Source organism: Tursiops truncatus, chromosome 1 (genome assembly GCF_011762595.2).
Source record: "Tursiops truncatus isolate mTurTru1 chromosome 1, mTurTru1.mat.Y, whole genome shotgun sequence".
Lineage (NCBI taxonomy): Eukaryota > Metazoa > Chordata > Mammalia > Artiodactyla > Delphinidae > Tursiops > Tursiops truncatus.
Genome location: NC_047034.1, coordinates 27,619,145 through 27,641,154, shown reverse-complemented (window position 1 = coordinate 27,641,154; position 22,010 = coordinate 27,619,145). Strand labels below are relative to the sequence as shown.

The window sequence follows — 22,010 nt, the reverse complement described above, 5'->3', positions numbered from 1 at the left end:
TAAACAAGAAGTAGATGAAGGGAGAAAGGCAATATCACTCTATCACTTGCATAGAGTGATAAAGATTCCTATTGGACACCCCTGGCATTCAAGGTTCAGGTCACCCCATCCTAAGGAAACATAGATTGAAAGTACCTGTAAATATCACAGGCGATAATGGATTTTAGTGTGCTTCTTTATGCTGTTGTTTTTGTTGTCTTTCCAATCTAGACTGAAGTCTGTATTTTACTTGAATTGAATTGGCTGGAATGATGAACTGAAAAGATTTAGAGTTATGTCTACACTGGACTGTGACAGTGACTCCCATTCAGGTCACTTGATTCATTGTTTAACTTTTCTTGGGCCCAACTAAATAAGATTTCCTTTTTTTTTTCCTTAACTAGTGTGTGACAGTCCATTTTCTGGAAATGCCTAGAGGCAGCCAGAAGCATGCTAGTCAGTGGGAGAGGCAGTGGTGAGCCTGGTTTCTTCTGGGAGGGTCAGGGTTGATGGTAACAAATCCAAGTCCAAGCCCACTCAGTGGCTGCCACGCCCAGCACCTCCATTCTAGGCCTGGCCCAGCACAGAGGCACAGAGAACACCCCAGGACTTCTGTGGAGCACCTGGGGCAGGCCTGGAGCTTGGGGCGGCGGAGTGCCCAAAGAACCAATGTGAACAACAAGAATATCAACAGACCATAGGAATAGTGAAATTTGCATTTAGATTTTAAAATAGCACATATTAACATCTCTGAATGAATTTTGAATTTAATATTCTGTTGGATTTCCATAAAGTTTAGTGCTGGAACTTAGTACTCATTAGGTTATGCTACACAGTAGATTTAATCACCTGATCCTTTGAGAAAAAAAAGAACTTTTTCTCCCTAAGTCTTTCTCACAGTAAAGTCTTTATTCCGGCTTATCCTTTCAGATTTTTACATAATTTAGGTGTCACAGATACCCTTGATAGGATAGCTTTCAGACACTATAATTTAAGTGTCTCTGAAATGTAATAAATAGAGCTTTATCTGGGTTTTGGAAATAATATTTTCTTCCCAAGCATCTGTTCATTTGTATTAACAATTTTCTCTGTCTCTAGAAAGGCAGTGTTTCTTTTTATGTATATACTCTCATCACCCTTTTCATCACATTAGCTGTGTCCAGTCAGTTGTTGTGGTATTGTTTTTAATATCCCTGTGTAACATGGGCAGGTGACAAGCCTGACCTCAGGGGCTTCCAGAAGGGAAGATACCACTCGTTTTGCTCTACATTAGTCCATGTCAGACAATCACTTTGTGTCTTAGTGGAGTTGGCTAATTTCACCGCCCTTTCAATTCATCTGAGACTGTTTTGGAAAAGGCATTTAAACACCAAATGCAGTATGAACAAGCTTTGTCCCTGTCTTTAACTAGCAAAGCAAAGAATCCTTGGTTTTTCATTTTGGAGGCCCCAATTAGCACCCACAGTGGCAACAACTTATGAGGCTATGATGAAGATGGTGATGACTAACTACGAGCTCTGGCCATGGTAGTTACCAAAATATACTAGATACTGGCCTCTCCCCTCAAGGAGGTCACAACCGACTTGGGCCTAGAAAAGACTTCTGCACGTGGGAAAAAGAAAGCAGTAAACATGTGAGAGAATATAATATACATATATCCACCCTTTGACATAGGTGTGACAATTGTTGTTTAAATTATGTTTTGCTTTGAAGAAACTCAGGGTCAAAGAGGCTAAATGACACCAAATTCCCATGGCTGGTAGGTGAGGTAGGCATCATATCCTTTCCTACATAATGTCTCTGAGAGTCATTGTAGGGAAGGGTAGTTAAGACTGTGCATCCTGAACCCAGATGGCTTAGCTTCTGTGCTGTGTGATTTGGGGCAAGGTACTTAATATGAGCCTATTAAATCATGAGAATTGGTTAAGAGAATTGAACAAGTTAGTACACAGAAATGTTCGGAACAGTACCTGACACGTAGTAAATTGCTCAGCAAACACGAGCTATGTGAGTTGCTAAAGTGCCCAGCACACAGAACAAGGTGTAATAGGAAATCAGAGCTTGTGTTGTAGTCCAGGAGGTGTAAGTTATATAGGTCCTATTCAGAGTGGATAAGCTGGCTGAGGAAGTCACACTCACTTATGATAGGGGAAGTCCATCCTATCCATACCTTTAGCAAAGTTAGAATAAAATAGTATTTTTGTTCTCATGCTACCACGCAGGACTACTGCAGCCTATGAAATTAGTGAAAGACATATCATTTAAAATGTCTGCCTCTGCGGCACCTAGTCTCACTCTCGTGGGACAGTTAATATGTAGGTCTCCATTCTTGGTAGATATGAGTGCTGCCTCATAGTGATGCATTCCAGAGTACTCTTGAGAAGCCTTCGAGATTTATATCCTTTAAGTCTGAAACCCGTGGGGCACCTTGCACTTACAGAGCACTAAATTCCAAGTAACACATTTCCGTTCACAATCCATGTGCTGGGACCCTCCCTCCATATTGACTGAAAATGTGATCAAAGATTTATGAACTTAGAAGCACTGAAGTGATAGCATAGGCTCCTGCTTGTTTATTTTGTTTGTTTGTTTGAAATCCTGTTCCACTTTGAACTGGGTTGAAGTCAGCAATGAAATTAGGAGCCTGGAAGCTCTGGTAATAGAGGAGAGAACCAATGGGGAAACTTGACTTACAGAAATCAGTCCAGGTCCGATCAGATAAAGGGGACACAGGGAGGGAGAGAGCAGAGAGGTCAAGAAGAGCCTACCTGAGATGACTGCCCCCTTGTCCCACTGCACCAGAAACAAGGAGAGAGTTCACAAGAGCAGCTCCGTGGCCTTATTTGGAGAAGGTTGTCTGGTAAAGCACGTACATGAACCATAAATCCAGATTTTAGTTGCACCAGCTCCCATTTCTTCATGTCAGCACATGGTCAGCAACCTCTGAATGTTCTAGTACCCCTAGCATATAATTTTGATTTGGAAGCCTTCTACTGACAGTTAATTTTTATTGAAAGACTATTATCTTGATAAAAAAAGTTTCTGACAGTTTCAATGATATTAGTTTCCAAATATATAATGACAGCTTTGTTGGTGTGTGTTTATGTGTGTGATGCATTCACATGCATATGTCATGTCCTGCCATCTTATAAAAGAGCCCTGCTTTAATGTTTCACTGTGCTGTAAGGGAGCACCCAGCATTCAGGCTCTGTGTGAGTGTGCATTGTTTATGACACTTGAACCATAAGCCCTATAGAATTTGTTAGCATACATAGAAATTTGCTAAGGACAAGGATTTTTATGCTAGGAAATTTCATTGTCACATGTACAGTAGCTTTAGATAAGTCCCAAAGGACAATGTGGTACAGACAAAAGGGCCCTGGATTTTAAACAGAGAAGTCTGGCTTTTAGTCCTGTCTTCAATATTTTACAGCTATTGTTAGTATTGTGCGTTTAGAAGACAGACCTGGGATTGTTTTCCAGCTCTGCTACTTATTAACTATGTGAATTTAGGCGAGATATTGGCAGCATCTCTTAGCCTCAGTTTCTTGTCTACAAAATGAGAATTATAAGAGTACCAGTAATACGTTCTTCAAAGTGTTGCTATTACAATTGGAAATGGCTAGAAAAGCACGTATCACAGTAACTGCATGTAGAAAGGGCTCAGTAAATAATTAATAATAATAATAGCTCATGTTATTTATTGCTTTAGTTATTTTATTTTTGAATCTCAACTATCTAATTCATTAGATAGAAGAAAAACTTCTTACATTCCAGGGCTGTTTTCAGAGTCGAATGAGCTAATGTATGTGAAAGCACTTTCTATATGCTCCGAAGCCCTCTATTGAAAATAATAACAATAATGATTGTATTTTCATTTACTGAGAATCTACAAAGTGCCGGGCACTTTACATGTTATCTCTAATTCTCACAACAATCCTGTGAGGTAGGTAGTATCATTTTACATTAGAAATGAAACAGGCTTAGAAGCATTTGCCTTGGATCATGCTCAGATTTCAACATACATCTTTTTTTTAAAATTTAAACTCATCATTCTGCATAGCCACATCTCAGTGATAATAACAGAATTGTTAATGATAGTTTGTTGTTCCTGTTGATAATAGAATCAGGCTCATATCTGCTCTGAGCTGTTGATTCATCATAGATTAGTATAGCATAGACTGCAGGTATTTTATTAAAACATATGATTTTGATGAAATGCACTTAATATACACTCATTCACAAACCTACATGTGTATCCACTAAGCCCTAGGCTATGAAGGAACATGTCAGCAAGTCCTAGGTGATGGCAGTGTGGTTGAAATGCATGTGCTGGCCCCAAGGTGAATTGTTTAAAGGGCATACTTTTTGAATGGATAAATTCTGATATTTTTATTATAATGTTCAATGTTTTTTTAGTCACGTCTCATGTTTTTACATTTCAGTTACATGAATCTGTATTCATGTTAAAAGTACAAGTAAATGGAATCTACTATTTGATGCCCCTGCCTGAACACTAATTATAACTGGTGTATTGCTCACCAGGTAATAGTGACCTGCTTAGACTGGCATACTTGACCCTGGGCATATCCACTAGGTAATGCTTGTGTGTATAAGTGTAGCTGCACACCTGGGGCCTCCTGGACTGTGAGTGAGGTAGGCATGGCCTTTTGAGTTTGGCAGTTCCTAGCTGCATAACTTTGCCAAAGTTCTGGGATCTTTTGTTTCTTTTTTGTAATCCTTTCTAAGCCTCAGTCTCCTTATCTGTTAAATTGTAATAATAATACCTATCCCTTAGAGTTTCTAGGCGGGTAAAGGGATATTTCATGCTCAGCAATCAGAAGATGTGGTTTCCCCTACTCTTCTTTGACTTAAAAAAAGTACTTTTGCAACAACGAAATATCTGCTTTGCTTTTTTGCCGCCATATATTTCTACAGACTTGGTAAACCATGTATGGTCAACCAACATATGGTTCAGAAAAATTTACAAGAAGATCTGAAACTTAGCTTTTCTCCTGTAACTGAGATGGTGCCATTAGTGGGGCTGTCGCATCTGCAGAGTGCCCTCTGCCCGGTGTGGTGGGAACGTCCCAGCTACCCGGTGCAGCAGAGGCTACAATAATGGCCCCTCACCCTCACTTTTCAGGATTTGCTCCTGAAGCCAGCATCCTGGCCTTGATCACTCACACATGTCTACCAGGTTTAACTTTTAGTTTAAAAGAAACCCACAATTTTCACCTGTGTCTTTTTGATTCCTAGCTTGATAGAATATCTTAGAATGTTTTCCTAATGTCCCCTCCCCCCGCCAACTGCTCTAAGTTGCAAATGGCCAGATTTCAGTCATCAGGAGAGTAGAAAATGTATTATTTTTTTGCAGCCTGTCTTACTGGGGGCCAGATTCCAAGGAGGCAGCCCGTGTGCTCACAGGCCAGGAGAGCCAGGATTTCAACAGTGTCAACAATCTTTGCTCATCACACCAAAAAAGCAGCGTGTCGGTGCCGATGCATTAGCATACAGCCGCGTGTGCTTGCTAACAAAGCAGGCTCTGGGTATCTGCTAGTTTCTCAGCTTGTCTGTCTTCCTTGACCGAAAGAAAGAGGAGAAATCGCTTCAGGCAAGGGCGCTGTCCCTCTCCTTCGGCAAGAAAGCATTTCAAGGATTCCCAGAGGGAGAGCTTTGAACCGGTTTTCCTTTGGAGAAAGGAGATCATCCATCCTTTGTTTTTCTAATCTTGATTTAAATCATTGACAAGCAAATAAATCTGCCATGTTGTCTAGTAAAAAATGATCCAGCCCTGAATAATTCCAGTCATCCCCGTAATAGTTTTATTTAGTTAGAATCTGTAAAAAGAAATAACAATATAGGCAGAGGTACACACGCATGCCCTCCTCTTGGTCTGTCTCTCTATCCTTCTTTTGTTGGGGGGATGGAGGGAAGAAGAAACGCACAAGCAGATGTGCTGCTAGATCTACAGGCTTCTGCCAACCATATGGCATCTTAAAGAAAGATGGTTAGAGCGTCTGGATTAGCAAAGAGTCGGGATGGGAAGCCATGTGTCGTGTTGGTACAGGCAGTTGTTTGAGCTCTCTCTAAATGGCTTCAGGAGATTGTGTAATGGAACAAATGGTCCTGCGAGCCCAGGAACAGCCTTGCCGCTGCTGGAGAGGCAATTGGCCCTCGGGCGTGTACTGCTTCCCTATTTTTCCCCCAGTATTGTGTGTTCTTCTTTTAATGTTCTCTAAACTCTGAGAACTGACTCAGAACTTTTCAACTTATAATTACACTCGTGAGTTCTCCCTGCCTCTGTGTCCACTTGAACTCTCCTCTCGCTGTCTGATCTGGTGATTAACGATGCTCTGGTCCTGCTCAGCACAGTGTCCCCTCCTGCCACCCTCTGCAGGGGTCCAGGCTCTGCACACCAGCCTCCAGCGCTGCCTGACAAAGGGTTTTCTGGGGAGGTTGCCCAGCTACTGTGGAGGGGGGTGGGGGGGAAATGTCCTCTACCATCAGAATTTACAGAAACCCCAAAAGATGGAAAATCTTTCATTTCTTGGTCAGTCAGCTGGGAGTTTTATATGGTCCCAGGTGTTGAGCACACAAGAGATGTGTCCCTTCGCTATTTTGGACCTCCTGTGAGACATGAAAAAAATTTATACTAATTCCATACTGGTGAACTCTCTGGAATCCGAGGTCACACATGCCATTTATCCAGCAATTTGAGACGTTTAGGATTCTGTTCTCTAATACAAATGTAAATAAAAGTTTAAGAATTGAGACACTGATGGTGGCAGCGCATTGGCAGGATTTCAGCTGTGGTCAAGTAGTCTGGCCATTCTTGTTCTGGGAGGCTGAGGCAGAAGAAGCCACGAGACCTCCTAGTGAGAGCAGGTCTTTCGAGTTTGTTCTCTTAACCAAGCTTTTTGGACATTTCAGCTACGTTTTCGGGCAAACAGATCTTATTTTATTCTAATTTCAGGGCCATTGCACGTGTAATGCAATATCTTTAGCTGCTAGAAAAGTTAGGCCCACCTCCTCAGTTGGATAGATAACTAACTCTGAGGCTCTAGGTGCATCATAAACCGTGGTTAATGGAAAGTGAAATGAATAGTTGATCCAGTCAAAGAACTGACCAAATCATCAAACCAGTTTGAATGAAGTAGTCAGGTCAGTGGGGGTCGTTGGTCAGTGCCTGGTTTGTGCTGTGTGAGTGGCCACCTCCCTTCTCAGAGGCAGTGAGCCCAGCTACCCAGGTCCCAGACAATGGGATCAAGTAAGAAATGCAACATCCAGGTTAAAAATGAGTTGACTGTGGTAAACTGTAGCAAGTGGGAGGCTACCCTGTCTACTATAACTTCTATCAAAGGTACTCTGAGCAAGGAAAATACATTCTAATTTATTTTGCTTTGTGATGATGCAGTCTTCCCTCCAAAGAGAAATGAAGCCTGGAGCGTCTATGCTGCAGAAGGAGAAAAGGACACAGTGTCCTGACATCTGAATGTGTCTTCAGACTGTCATTATGTTTATGTACTTGTGGCTGAGGCAAATGATTTTTACTGTCTTAAGGTCATCAGAGAATAATTTGAAGATTGGTACCGACTTTTTTCTAAATAACTATTTTCTACAAGCATAATAATGTTACCCAGAAATTTCAGATAAAGTGCTCTTTCATTTTTTGTGAATTCTTTGTATTTATATTGAAAAATTGTTCCTATCTCATACACATAGGTTAAAAACACATTCCTTTCTTTCTTTCTTTCTTTCTTTCTTTCTTTTTCAGAGCTCATTTCATACTGAACATGCTAAGTGTTAGGCTATTCTTACTTTGTCGTCTGAATTTAGGATCAAGGGCAGGGGGATTGTCTGTGGAAAGCATAATTTTGATTATCTACCAGTTGGAAGAAATTACCACTTCAATCCCTTTTACCATCCAAGTGTACATGGTCCCAAATTTGTCAGCATTAGAATTTCTTGAAACAATGCAATTAAACTGCAACATATTTCCTAACATTCTTAATTAAGACAGTAACTGAAAAATGTAGATTAACAGAAGTTACTGTTTTTATCAACATATTTTCTTTCTTTCCCTCCACCATCACATCCCCCCTCCCCCCACTCTTTTTTTGCTTTAAATGTCTGATGTCAGTTTTGTCCACATGTACATTATGCACATGGCACCAAAGAAACAAAGTGAAAAATTCTCTTTTAATTCTGAGCTGCTCGCCCAGCGCCACATGCACTGTCTGTTACATGTCGCTTCATATGAGGTTCATGCTGGGAGTTTCTTTTTAAAGGCAAAGTGTTTCTGAAGGAAAGAGTTCAGGTTGGGCAGATTGTGTTAGAAAAATCTCACTGTCTCCGAGTGGAATTAATATACTGATTATTCTGCGCAAGCTGAAACTGGCAGCATGTGCAAAGTTCAAGAGTGTCTGGGAATTGAAATATGGAGGAGAATTCCGGAGAGTGAGCAGAGACAAAGAATTGGAAGTAGGGTTTAGAAGTGTAACTAATGGTAACTTTGTAAGAAGGGAGAGGGAATTCAAGCATGAACAACTGTGTCATAAAGCAGTACTCAAGATATTTTTATGGAATCAGGAAGTCTGTTTTCTATGGCACATTTTAGGATTGATCATAAAAGTCAGTTTAGTTATTGGAAGAGACTGGAGGGGGAAAATAAAGGCATGTCATACCCAGCACCGTTTTAATTTTCATTTCTTTGAGTTCTTAAGATATTCGCCAGTTTCAATTAAGTCACGTGAGAAGCTTAATCACTAACATAGATATTAAAACGGGTTGCAATATTTCTTCAGCCTCTCTATTAGCAAGATTTTTTTCCTGCTTAATTAAAATTGGAGTCCTCCATGATCAACAAACAATGCTTAATTTTTTGTTGTTGTTCACAAATAAGGAATTGAAAGGTAAGAAAAGCAAACACAATCACGCAGCACTTTCCCATCACAAGGAAACCAAACTTTTTTCACACTGCTTCTCAGGGGAAAGAAATTGGGACGTGAGCTTGGAGTTAATGAAGCTTTCATCCATCTCCTTCCTTCAACTGCCATCTCAGCTTAATCCTCTCCTTCTGCCGCAGTCCAGAGGCCCTGCGAGCCCCCGCGGAGCCTCCGGAGCCAGATGCCGGGCACCAGCCGCCCCCCCCCCCCGCCCCGCGCCCGCGGCCCGCCCGCCGGAGCCTGCGGCCCCCACTATCCCGGGGCCGGGCCGAGCCGCGAGGAGGACGGCACGCGGGGCCGGGCGGGGCCCGCGTCGGCGGCGGCGGCGGCGGGAGCTGGAGCGCGAGGCCGCCCTGCCAGCCGCGGGCGTCCGGAGGGGGCCGAGCGCAGGTGTGGGCGCTAGAGGCGCACGTGGAGCCCCGCCGATGCTTCAACCCGCAGAGGCACAATCGCCCAGCGCTGGGTGGGGGCCGGGCTGGCGGCTTCCGGACGCGCAGTGGCCCGGGAGTGCTTTGCTTGGTGGACTCTTTGGACCAGCGGGGCCCCAGAAAAGGCACAGCCGCTCCTGACGCTGCCGTCTACGGAATCTCACTAAAACTCTTAAGATGAATCCTTTCACTGGTGGCATCTAGGATGGGGTAGGGGGAAACCTACCTTCCACTTGGCAGTTGCTCTTTTCTAAAGAAGGAAATTATCTCTGGGGGTGACTTAGGATACAGGGTCCTCCCATGGCTCTGTGGGTCAGGGGTTGGGAAGATGTCAGCATCCTGCCTGTATACCTCTTAAAAGGGTGGGGTGCAACCTGAGACGAGCGGCACTGCAGGGTAAGGCTGCCCTGACCACCACCCCTCATCCCCCAGCACACACCCCTGCTGCCTCATCCCCTATGGTAATTGGCTATCGGGGCAGTTGTTTCTACTGCCCTTAACCTTGCCTCTCCCATCACAACCACTAAGGAACGGCCATATACAGCTTAAATGCTGGATGGATGATTTAGCACGTCCGGAGTTTTTTCTTCTTAAAATCTGGGCACTACTGCCTGTAGGGATTCCTAGTCTACACAGCGGGTGCTCACCAGGAATGGGGGTCAGGACTGGAACGGAGTCCTGTGCTGTGAGGGACTCAGGTACGACACTGAGCCCACTGCCAGGGGCCTGCAACGTGCTGCCTCTTGTCACCCAGAGCAGCCCCCCGGAGGCCTCGTTTTCCCTTTCTCTTCTGCCTTTCTTTTTTTTTTTTTTTGCGGTACGCGGGCCTCTCACTGTTGCGGCCTCTCCCGTTGCGGAGCACAGGCTCCGGACGCGCAGGCTCAGCGGCCATGGCTCACAGGTCCAGCCACTCCGCGGCATGTGGGATCTTCCCGGACCGGGGCACGAACCCACGTCCCCTGCATCTGCAGGCGGACTCTCAACCACTGTGCCACCAGGGAAACCCTCTTCTGCCTTTCTTATTCAGAGCCCTGACCCTCTCTGAGACCATTCCATGGTGATACTCCCAACCCTCCGAGTTGAATCCTGTCTCCCTTGCTATCTCAAGGACTGCATATTTTGTGCACCTAGATGACTTCTGCTTGGAGCACCTAAAAGTTGATTGATGACAAAGAGATGGTGCTAGACGTTTTTATTCCAAAGCAATCTCAGTGTTTGTTCTCTTTGCCACCTTCCTCAAGGCCACAGTAGTTTCCTGGGCTACATGGGGCGTTTTGTTTACTTGTGGTACTTTAGAAAAATAGAGTAAGGAGTGTTGGAAGCCTGGACTGGTTCTCTTGCCACTTCTTAAAACTCAGAATTTCGCAGCCCAAACATTAAACAACCGATTTAGCTGCTTCCTTCTCCCCCATGGTGGCACGTCAATGGGCAGGATCGGACTTCTCTGCTGTTTGAGCCCACTAGCTTCCAAATGAGCCCTCTGGCAGGCCTAACCACTCTGATCTGCCATGGACCTTCTCGCTGGAAGAGTTAAGCATTCATATTATCCCAACACTCATCACTGTGTGGAGGATCCCCTTTTACTAAATGATTTATTACTCTTAGCAGAATTCCTTTGGCTGCAGATTTTATTTCTGAGTCACTCTGTTCAGCTCAATTGGTTGCCTTCAGTTACCCTGGCAACCAGCAGATGGGGTTCTTTGACAAGGGTCAGCAGGGAGGCTGCCTCAGTATAGATGGAAGAGAAGCTAAATAAAAAAGCTTTCAGCATTGACAGTTCTATAGTGGATGACCAGGAGTAGTTATCAAATTACTTTTATTAAAAGCTAATTAAATGTGTGCCAGTAAGTGCGCTGTGGTGACAGTCTGGTTCCTTAGCTGCCGTGGGCTCACTGTCATTTCGTCACACCTCTGTGACCAGTATGACTACCTCAAGGATGGGGCTGGTCTAACATGAAGAAACTAGAGGGAACCTCACTACAGTGTGGAACCTGACACACTCCAGGACCGCTCGAGGAGGGTTTTAGCCTCTGGGGGGCACCCGGAGGACTGCCTGACAACAGACTCTTCCTGAAAACGCCACACTGTGCAACTTTTTATAAGTATGAAATTATTTCCAAATAACTAATTTTTGAAAAGAGAGTACTCAGGCTTAGGTTTAGGCCGGGTGTGGCAGGAGAGGTGATGTGGGTTTTTCTCCTAGAACTTCTAAGTGGCCTGGATTCTACTCTGCAAAGATTATGATTTTCAAGAGTTTTCATTCCTCTGTCCTGTTTTTCTTTGCACACTGGGGCGGTGCTCACCATGACTCTGCTCTTGTTTTACAAAGAACTGGTTAAGGGTATCTGAGGCTTAAGGCAAATGGTCTTCCTACGTCCTTCAGAGTCTAAGATTCTTGCCATGTCAGCTCCTGTCCCCACTGTTTCGTGGTGCGGATCCTTTATTCATGCCCAGCCCTCCAAGGGAATTACAAGCTCAGTCAGGTCAGATAGCACATGCTCTTTTAAGACTGCAAGGTAGCTACGCAGCAGATGTTCCTAAATGACCTGAGGGGAAACTGTGCCTCGTTTCCAGAGTCAGCTGTGTTTTAAGCAGTTGTTGGTCCAGCAGAGAGCCAGGGACCTTGTCAGGGACTCCAGGGTGCCACCGCCGGGGCCCTCCCTTACCTCAGGCTCGCCCAGAGTCCTGTGGCGCCTGAGCCGCCGCCAGAGAGTTTTCCAGGCTGGTTTTGGAGCTTCTGGCCTCTGGGTCCTGCACCCTTCATGCCAACACCAGTCTGTGGTTCCCAGACCAAGGAGTCCTCAAACTGTTTGGTGACAAGGTAAGAACAGAGATTGAAAGTGCTTAGAAACTTTTATAGCAATTAGGCAGTGCAACAGCATTTTTATAGTACTTCACAAAACTATCAGTCTGCAACAGAGTGGAAGTTAAAAAAGAACAATAATAAAACCCAAACTGGTGCTCTTCACGGAGCTAGGTAGAAAAGCACTGAGCTAGGGATTGCCTCCCTTTTCCCCAGCCTTTTTGGGGAAATGGGTCAGCCATTTCCCAGTACGTTGCCCAGTGTGTCACCTTTCTCAAGGTCCTTATTTTTTAGTATGGAATAGGAGTCGGGGCCTTTTAAAAAAAGCATTTTGAAATGCTGCAGAGCACTAGATCTGGAGTCAAGAGACATGGGTTTCAGTCCTAGATTTACTCTAGACAGTCTGTGGGACCTTGGACAGATCACTTGTACTCTCTGGGGCCCAGATTCACCATAATGGGCAGGACTGAATGACCTCTAAGTTGCCTCTAACATGTCTAACAGGACTGACCCTTTTGAAGAGAAGAGCAGGGGTCTTTTCCCCATTGCTGCCCTAAGCCGCCGACCCCTGCTGTACTCCCCAGGCAGCCAAGGCTCATTGGAAATTTGAGAGAATGAAAAATTAAAGGGGCAGTACAGGAATGTAAATTGTCTTTATTGGAAATGTAAACTCTCCCCAGAATTGCAGGACCCTTAGAATGAATTCCTCCATTGAAATCATTATTGAAAAGGGTAGATTTGGGCAATGGATATTTAAACAGCAAACCAGCTAGTGAAACTGCCTTAATTTTCTAAGTGAGGATAACTGGCTAGAATGTGTTCCAGATTTCCGAGCACATGGCTTATTCTAGCTGATCTGTATGGCCACGTTAATGAGATGGAATTTCATAAAATGTGGCAGCAATTTTTAAGCATTGGAACAAAGTGTACAACTTTAATATGGCTTACTCACCAAATTAATTACCTAGAGCAGTAGTAATTAGGGTAATTGGGTTTTCAAAACTTCGACTTGGGCAACCTAGGTGTACTGTTATGACTAGATAGCTGGCGGTATTTGAGGATAGGAACATAGTAAAATTCTATAAAGTCATAGTATTGTAGAAGTTTGGAGTTCAAAGAGAACTTAGGCATCTTCTAGTTCAGGGGCTGGCAAACTTTGCTTTCTAAAGGGTCAAGTAATAAATATTTTAGGCTCTGTGGCCATATGGTCTGTGTTGCAGCTCCCCAACTCTGCTGTTACTGTGCAAAAGCAGCCACAGACAATACGCCAGTGGATGAGCATGGCTGTGTTTCAATGAAAGTTTATTTAGGGGCACTGAAAGTTGAATGTCAGAGAATGTTCACATCACAAAATACTGTTTTTCTTTTGATTTTTTTTCAATCATTTAAAAATGTAAAAAACATTCTTAACTTGCAGATTGTACAAAAACAGACAGTGGACCAGGCTGGATTTGGCCTGTGGTGTGAAGTTTGCTGATCCACTTCTAGCTTATCCTGTCATTTCACATGTGAGGAAACTGAGATTCAAAGTGATCACACAATTTGCTTAAGTTTTTATGACTGACACCAAAACTTAGGAGTAGACTAGGGTAGTTTTCATTTAGACAGTTGGCTGTTTTGATTATCAAAATTGGAGCCACGCAAAATACATTATTCTCCAGAAGAACTCATTTTGTATGTGATTGATACTGTGAATTATAGCATACCAGTGGTTCTTAAACTTGGGAATTCATCACAGTCACCCAGAGGGCTTATTAAAACACATACTGCTTGGCTACACCTCCAGGGTTTCTGATTCAGGAGGTCAGGAGGTATTCTTTGCTCAGTTTTAGAAGTGGAGAACCTGAGACTGAGAGAGATCAAGCCTCGTGCCCAAGTAAAATAGGTAGTTTGTGATAGGAATTTGAACCCGTGTCTCCTGTTTCCAAGTCCAGCACTCATTCATCTGTTCTAGGATTCTTTTAATTAAGTGACAGATTTCAAGAGCATACTTAAAATTATTTGATTTATATGTTATATTCTTTCGGGAACAAAGTTATTAAATATTAAAACGTACTTACACTATAGATGAAATTACAGGTATTATATTTGGTATAAATATTGTCCACTGGTAAGTGGTTTCCTCTTTCTTTTATTTTATTTTATTTATTTTTTGCGGTATGCGGGCCTCTCACTGCCATGGCCTCTCCCATTGCGGAGCACAGGCTCCGGACGCGCAGGCTCAGCGGCCATGGCTCATGGGCCCAGCCGCTCCACGGCATGTGGGATCTTCCCGGACCGGGGCACGAACCCATGTCCCCTGCATCGGCAGGCGGACTCTCAACCACTGCGCCACCAGGGAAGCCCGGTTTGCTCTTTCTGACACCATTTGTCCAGCACCTTGCTAAGTGCTGGAGATGGAAAGCTGAACAAGATCCCATTCCTGTCCTTAAACGTTATTCATTGTTCAGTGGGAGAGGCCGACCAGCAATGACTGTAGTAAGTGTAGATGGGTGCTCTGGTGGGATGCGTGGGATAGAACAAGCTGTGGAGGGGTTTAGAAGGTTTAGGGCTGATCTACAGAATCGATGTGGGCAGAGAGGGAGGAGGCAAGGAGGACTCAGGGACAGGTGACTAGGGGTGATCCCACCCATGTGAGAAGGGCACAGAAGGAGGAACACGCCATTTGTGGCTTGATAATCCTGGCTCCAACCCTTCTGGTTGTCTGAACTTGGGCAAATGACTAACTTCTCTTTGCCTGGCTTTTCTTATGCACAAAATGCCGATGATAAAAATACCTACTGTGCAGTATTGTTATGAGGATTCATTTAGTTACTGCCTACAATACTCCCTGGCCTTTAGTAAATGCTTAGTAAATACTAGAGTACTCTACTGGGAATAGTAGAGAACTGAGTGCACATTTTGCAGTCACAGCATGTGCACCTTTGAAATTCACATGTTAGCTGAAAAGTGTTCTTCATTTACATGAGGAAGCCCCTCTTCCAGGGAAATTGTGGGTCTGAGCATTTTGCAAACAATTATCTGAGGAGGGGCTCTAGTCTGAAAACATTGCAGGACAAAAGACATTTTACCACGATCGCCACCAAAAACAATCAAGCAAACAAAAAGCCACCCACAGTAGTTTGTAGGGAGCTCCCAGGTTAAATGTTGAGTGAAACTAAAACCTCTGATCAAAAACCAAATATGCATGAGGTTACTGGCCACCTCCGGGGTAAGTAGGGGGCTGGGCTGGAGAAAATACATAGGGAGTGGTCCCACAGCACTGGCACCAGGTTCACAAGTGTTCATTTGATTATTATGCCTCATAACTTATTTAGACACTGCATATATTTTGTATGTATCACATACAACATACAAAAATTTAAATATATGTATTCACTTGCTTTCACAGTATTCATAGCAAATGAGTGTCTGAAGCACAGGACCAGAGCTGGCAGCTTGCACTGCTTCTGTTTTGCATAAGATATTTTTCCCAGCCCACTCAGCTCCATAAAGTTGTTTTGTATTTCACCACTTGCTCCATCTTATCTTAAAGTCGTGCATATTTAAAAAAAAAAAAAAATGTTGGTTCTGATTGTGCGTGCGGGGTGTGGCGGAGAGCATCACTGTTGGACCAATAGAGATGTGCCTGGGCCCAGCCCACATTCCAGTCTCCTTTAGTTGTATCTGCATCCTGGGCTTTGGAAACCTGGGCCTGCTTGTTCCCATCGTAACTGCTGCCCCCGCTCGCCTGTAATTCCCAGGGAGCCTTTGCACAGGTGAGCCCTTGCTATGCAGCAGCTCTTCTCCTCTGAGGGGGCCCAGTCTGCCCAGTGATGGCAGGTCCTTGAGGAAATGGGCCCTGATCGGGATGGTGACCCCAGCCTGGGTGCATAGTAGCCTGGAAGTGTCCTTCCTGTGGCCGCCGTGCCCTGTGAGGACAGGGGAGCCCCGGGGCTTTGCAGGAAGGGATGGCCTCCTGCCCCTGAGGGGCCTGGCCTAGCCACAGCTCCCCTGGGGGCTGGGACCGTACGGTGCAGACAGTGAGCATGTCCTGGGGGTCTCTGGGAGAGGATGGAACACCTGCTTGTTCCAGAGATGAGGTATAGGCCTTGGGAAAGGAGCATCCCAGTTAGGGATTGAAGTCTGAAAGCTGATGAATCCGCTCTCTTTCCAGCTGTGCAGAACCTCTGTGTGGTTGGCAGGCTGTCGGCTGGGCCCCTCCTTGCAGGAGGGGCTGCTGTCTGAAAGGCCCCTCCGCAGGGCCCTGGGGGCAGCCCCACTCTCTCCTTTAGTTACTTCACGCCTTGTTCAGGAAGTGGCTCAAAACAAAGGGCCCAAACAGAACAAGAAATTGTTTCCTCTCAGAAGGACATTTATGCTGAGACCTGAACATTGAAAACAAGTAGTTTCCAGCCCTGTGAGTTAGGAGGAGTCATGTTCCAGGCAGAGGGGGCTGCCAGCTTGTGGGTGGAAGCAGCCAAAGGGTGTCTGGGGCCCACTGACCCAGGCTTTGCAGGGCTCGGAGAAGGGGGTGAGATCATCCGGAGGACAGGTCGGGATGCCAGTGTCCACCTGAGAAGGCACCCCTTCAGGAGACACTGCCCCTGGCCAGCTCCCTCATCCTGCAGAGCAACTCCTGTCTCGTGGCCTCCTTTCTCAGCAAACTGTCGCACCCTCTACCTGGGGCAGAACAAGGAGGCTGCTGGGCTGGAGGCCTCTCAGGCTCAGGCTCACCTCGCCTGCCTCCCTCTGCCTCTGGGAGAAGGGCCTGCCTGCTGCCCAGGTGCCTCCTGCCTCTGCAAGCCCAGCTCTGAGGATTTCTCTTCCCTCCTCCAGGGCACCCTGCCCAGCGGCTCAAGCCTTTCCATCCTCAGCACACCCTCTTGCCCCTCTCCAGGATGGTCTCCCCTCTCCCGCCCCTGAAAGCAGCTTCTGCCACAGTTCCCTACTGAAGGGCAGGCGGCCACTCAACAAGCTGCCCTGCTTCTCCCGCAAGCCCCTCTCCTCTCCCGGCATTCATCCTCCCTCCCGTCATCCGTCAGTGTCTTCTGGCTCCGTGCCCTCTGCCAGCCTCGACAGGTGGCTCCTCCCCAAGGCCTGGGCCTGACCATGTTCATTCTCGTTGCAGCAGAGGTTTTGGCCAGTAGGTGGTGGGGGCCTGGGTGTCTGTAATTTTAACAAACTTGAAAATCTCTGCCAGGCTTCCCTAGCACGTTCACGGCCTTACCTCTCGACAGATCTGGGCAGCACAGCTGGAGATCCAGCCAGACACTTCTAGGCCCCAGGCTGAATAAGTGCTGGGGGGGTGAGTGGGCGTCTCACAGGTACCTCACCCTGACCCCAGGCCTGTCCCTCCTCCCATCTTCTCTTGGTAAATGGCAATGCCGTTGTCTGAAGGACAACATCCATTGTTAGTTCGGCTCCAATCGTTACTGGGTCCCAGCATCACCTCGCTCCAAGCAGCCCACAGCCTCTGCTCAAGCCACACTGCACAGTTTCCAGACACCACTGCCTTTACAGTACCACCTCCATGTGGCAAGGCCCTGCCCTGCCCCTGCCAGACCAACACCCGTTCATCTTTTCACATCCCAAATTTCCATCCGAGTGACCTTGGACTAGTCATATGTGCTGTCTACGCCTCAGTTTCCTCATCCTTAAAGTGGGGATGACAACAGTTCCTGCTTCATGGAATTGTCATGAGCACTAAAAAGTTAATAAATGATAAGCCCTTAGCACATAGTAAGCACTTAGTAGATGATGGTGAAAACGGTGATCCATTTCCTAAGTAGGCACAAGCCTTCCTGGTCCTCGCACTTACCGTATTGACCCTGTGGTTTAATGCCTTGGTGGTACCCTGAGTGCAGCACCCATTTTGTCTCCTTAATTGGCTGGGAACCCCCTAAGGGAAGGGATCTTTTGTAATTCTTGACATCATGAGAACGGTTTACCAAGAGTTGGTTGGTTTGCTGAGGTAACTCAGTGAATTAACCAACCGTTAACGGTGGTTAAGAACACCTGTACTCGGCCTAGCTTTGCCTCCACGCTCTACCACTTATTCCTTGTGTGACTTTGTGCAAGTTAATTGAACCTGTCAGTTTCAGTTTTCTCATCTGTAAAATGGGACGATAATCCTAGCCATACCTCTTAGGATTGTAGTGAGTTTTAATGGAGGAATAAGCTCAGAGGCTCAGTAAATGTTAGCTCTTGTCAGTGGTGGCAGCTGCAGCTGTGGTTGGCTGAAGACTTGAACTTAGAAGCACAACAAAAATGAGAGCAGTAACCGCCATGGAAAATAAAAGACGGTGTATGTGTCAATAGGACACCCCAAGAAATCTCTTTTAGCTGATGGTAATAAAGCATTCATGAATAGCGTAGGCTGGGTTGTACAGTGTTTGGGGAAGGCTGTTACAAAAAATAACTTTTTAATTAAAAAAAAAGTCTTTTCCTAATATTCAAAATAGACCTTGAGAGAGCTGCCACTGAAATATATTTCCATAACAAAGTCCGTTTTATGTAAAACCTGGGTTGTAGTTTGTTTGCTTTTTTTTTTTTTAACAAATGTGAGTTTGGGTTTGTTGTTGTTTTTACCATTTCTGAACTTGTGATTGACTTTATTGCTGCAATAAAGTGACACAGTAGAGGCTGGCTCTGAAAAGGAGGGAGCATATTTTTTAAAGGGAGGAAAAACACTCCTTAGAGCGACTGCTTGGAGTTCAAGTTGAATCAGAGTGAAGCCATCCTTGGCTCTTCAGCTGTGAAGCTAGTGAGGCTTCAGCCTCCTGGAGGGAAGGCAGGACTTGCCCAAGGGTCTTACTCCTTCTATCAGTGGTGCTTCTGCAGGAAAACCCTGGTTTGCTGCTGATATGGGGCTCACACCCGGGGACTTGATAGATCTGGTCTGGGCGGGGCCTGGGCTCCTGGATATCTGCTGCAGGGTTCCAAGGCCCACATTTTGCAGAACACCACCAGCTGAGCCTCATCTAGGTTCTGAGGGCTCCACTGGAGGAGGGTCTAGGCAGGAACTGACCCCACTTCTGGCGGTGAGCGGTGTGGCCAGCCCATGGCCGGCTGTTTGTGCTGGGAGAACAGGCTTTGGCTCAGCCCATAGCCCTGAATCCGGCAGCCACTCTTTCGAGGAGCCCCAAAACACACACTAAACCCATCAGTCAGCAGGAACGTTATCTCACTGATCCATCCACGGGGCAAGGGAGCACGTGGAGGATGACCACTCCTGGCGCCTTCCTGACTTTAAGCCTCGATGGTGTCACCTATTTATCTCATGTTGCTGTTTCATTTTTTCAAGCAAGCTTGAAGTCAGTGGGCTACTACTGCCTCAGTAGCTCTTAGCCTGTCGCTCTCTCCACACCCAAGACTTGACTGGAGGGGAAAGCCACCTACACCTGACGGTTTAGAGAGCTCAGCTGCTAATGAGGATGTTTTTGCCTGTCTGATTTAAATAGCAAAGCATTAGATTGTTTGCTTCTCAAGGAAAAAGTCTGTTCTCAACACCTCTGTGTCTTCAAAGGTACCCACTCCAGTGCTGGACAGCAGAGTCGCTGCTCAGATGAGGGGGTCAGCCTGGGCAGAATGCCCCCCTGGCCCTAGCTGGCTGGCCTGGCTTCTCTGCTCCCTGGGATGTCATTGTTTCTCCCAGCCTCTCCATGCTGAGGATTCGGTGGAGGAAAACTTCGGTTTGATACCACTGGGGTGGGTTTGAGACTGTGCTCTCACGAACAATTGCTGCACGTAACAGCGTGATGGATGGCAGTGGGGGTAGATTGGGCTTCCCAAAGCTGCGATGGCCAAGGCTTCACCAGAGGAAACTTTTTTTTCTCTCCTCCAATATCAGAAGGAGGGCAATGGGGGCAAGGCGGGGGGGTTGGGGGGGTGGGGGGGGAGGATCGGTAATGTAATTTATACAGTATGGAAGCAGGAAAGTGCTCACACTTGGATGGAAGATACTTGCTGTTGGTTGGGATCTGCCCCAGCCTGATCCAGGGAATCGGGAGCCTGGGCAGGGCCAGACTGCAACCCAGGCTCGGGGCGAGGGAGACCCTGAACCTGGTTTTAAGTAGCTACAAACACAGGAAATAAGACTCTCCTTGGCAGGAATAAAGACTCAGACGTAGGGAATGGACTTGAGGACATGGCGGGGGGCGGGCAGGGAAGGGGAAGCTGGGACGAAATGAGAGAGTGGCATGGCCATATATACACTACCAAACGTAAAATAGGTAGCTAGTGGGAAGCAGCCGCATAGCACAGGGAGATCAGCTTGGAGCTTTGTGACCACCTAGAGGGGTGGGATAGGGAGGGTGGGAGGGAGACGCAAGAGGGAGGAGATATAGGGATATATGTATACATATAGCTGATTCACTTTGTTATAAAGCAGAAACTAACACACCATTGTAAAGCAACTATACTCCAATGAAGATGTTAAAAAAAAAAATGGGCAGAAGAGCTAAATAGACATTTCTCCAAAGAAGACACACAGATGGCCAAGAGGCACATGAAAAGATGCTCAACATCACTAATTATTAGAGAAATGCAAACCAAAACTACAATGAGGTATCACCTCACACCAGTTAGAATGGGCATCATTAGAAAATCCACAAACAACAAATGCTGGAGAGGGTGTGGAGAAAAGGGAACCCTCTTGCATGGTTGGTGGGAATGTAAATTGATACAGCCACTATGGAGAACAGTATGGAGGGTCCTTAAAAATTAAAAATAGAATTACCATATGACCCAGCAATCCCACTACTGGGCATCTACCCTGAGAAAACCATAATTCAAAAAGACATATCCACCCCAATGTTCATTGCAACACTATTTACAATAGCCAGGTCATGGAAGCAACCTAAATGCCCATCGACTGACGAATGGATAGAGAAGAAGTGGTACATATATACAATGGAATATTACTCAGCCATGAAAAGGAACAAAATTGGGTCATTTGTAGTGAGGTGGATGGACCTAGAGTCTGTCATACGGAGTGAAGTAAGTCGGAAAGAGAAAAACAAATATTGTATAATAACGCATATATGTGGAATCTAGAAAAATGCTACAGATGAACTGGTTTGCAAGGCAGAAATAGAGATACAGATGTAGAGAACAAACGTATGGAGACCAAGGGGGGGAAAACGGGTCTGGGGTGGTGGTGGTGGTGGGATGAATTGAGAAATTGGGATTGACATGTATACACTGATAGGTATAAAGTAGATAACTAATAAGAACCTGCTGTATAAAAAAAAAAGGACTGTCTTTGGTCCCTGCCCTCTCCAGAAACAGCAGGGGCAGTGGGCGGGGCATAGACCTATGGGCGTGGTCAGAGCGGGCTCCTACCTGGGGAGCATGCACCACGCCTGCTAGATCCCTGCGTCGGGTATTTCCAGTTCCCGCCTCTCACCCTTGCAATGTGGGACACTTCGAAGGAGGGGTAGTAGAAAACCAGGTGTGACTGAAAACCCGGAGCACAGAGTGTTCGGCAGAGAGGATAGGGGTGCAGACTGGGGTGCAGTAAGTGTGCCTGGGGCAGCTTGAACAACCTCCTGCAAAACCCACTGGAGCTCGAGAAGGGGGCGGGGCAGGCGGTAGGTGCCATCTGGGAAATGGGGAGCGTTGCCACCGGCAGAGGAACCTGAGGAGAGCGTGAGTAAATTACTAGACCACTGTTAGGTTTCCCAGGGTGCAGTTTTAGTTTTACCTGTCTCCAGGTGCTGCATCCTTTTAGTAAACAAGTCTACCCACCCCTACCTAAGTCCCGAATGTCTGTCCTCGCAGATGTTTAATTGTGCTCAGAGCCTGCCAGAAACGGGGTCCCTGGAGAGCTTGAACTGAGGGCAGGCTGAGCCCAGTGTCTGCAGAACCATC

The 22,010-nt window shown here is 46.0% G+C and overlaps 1 protein-coding gene across 7 annotated transcripts in view; it reads left to right on the top strand.

Moving 5' to 3' along the window:
- Positions 1-22,010, top strand: part of SDCCAG8 (SHH signaling and ciliogenesis regulator SDCCAG8) — a 262,314-nt gene that overhangs the window by 229,433 nt on the left and 10,871 nt on the right. The window contains exon 16 of one of the 7 annotated variants that reach the window (XM_073801473.1): positions 5,357-5,663. The exons of 3 other annotated variants lie outside the window; for them this stretch is intronic. In XM_073801473.1, coding sequence (XP_073657574.1) covers positions 5,357-5,489 — 133 coding nt within the window. In that variant the 3' untranslated portion in view covers positions 5,490-5,663. Of the gene's footprint in view, positions 1-5,356; positions 5,664-22,010 lie in introns of those variants that run through there. 3 more of the 7 variants (XM_073801481.1, XM_073801477.1, XM_073801467.1) reach the window with 3 other exon arrangements.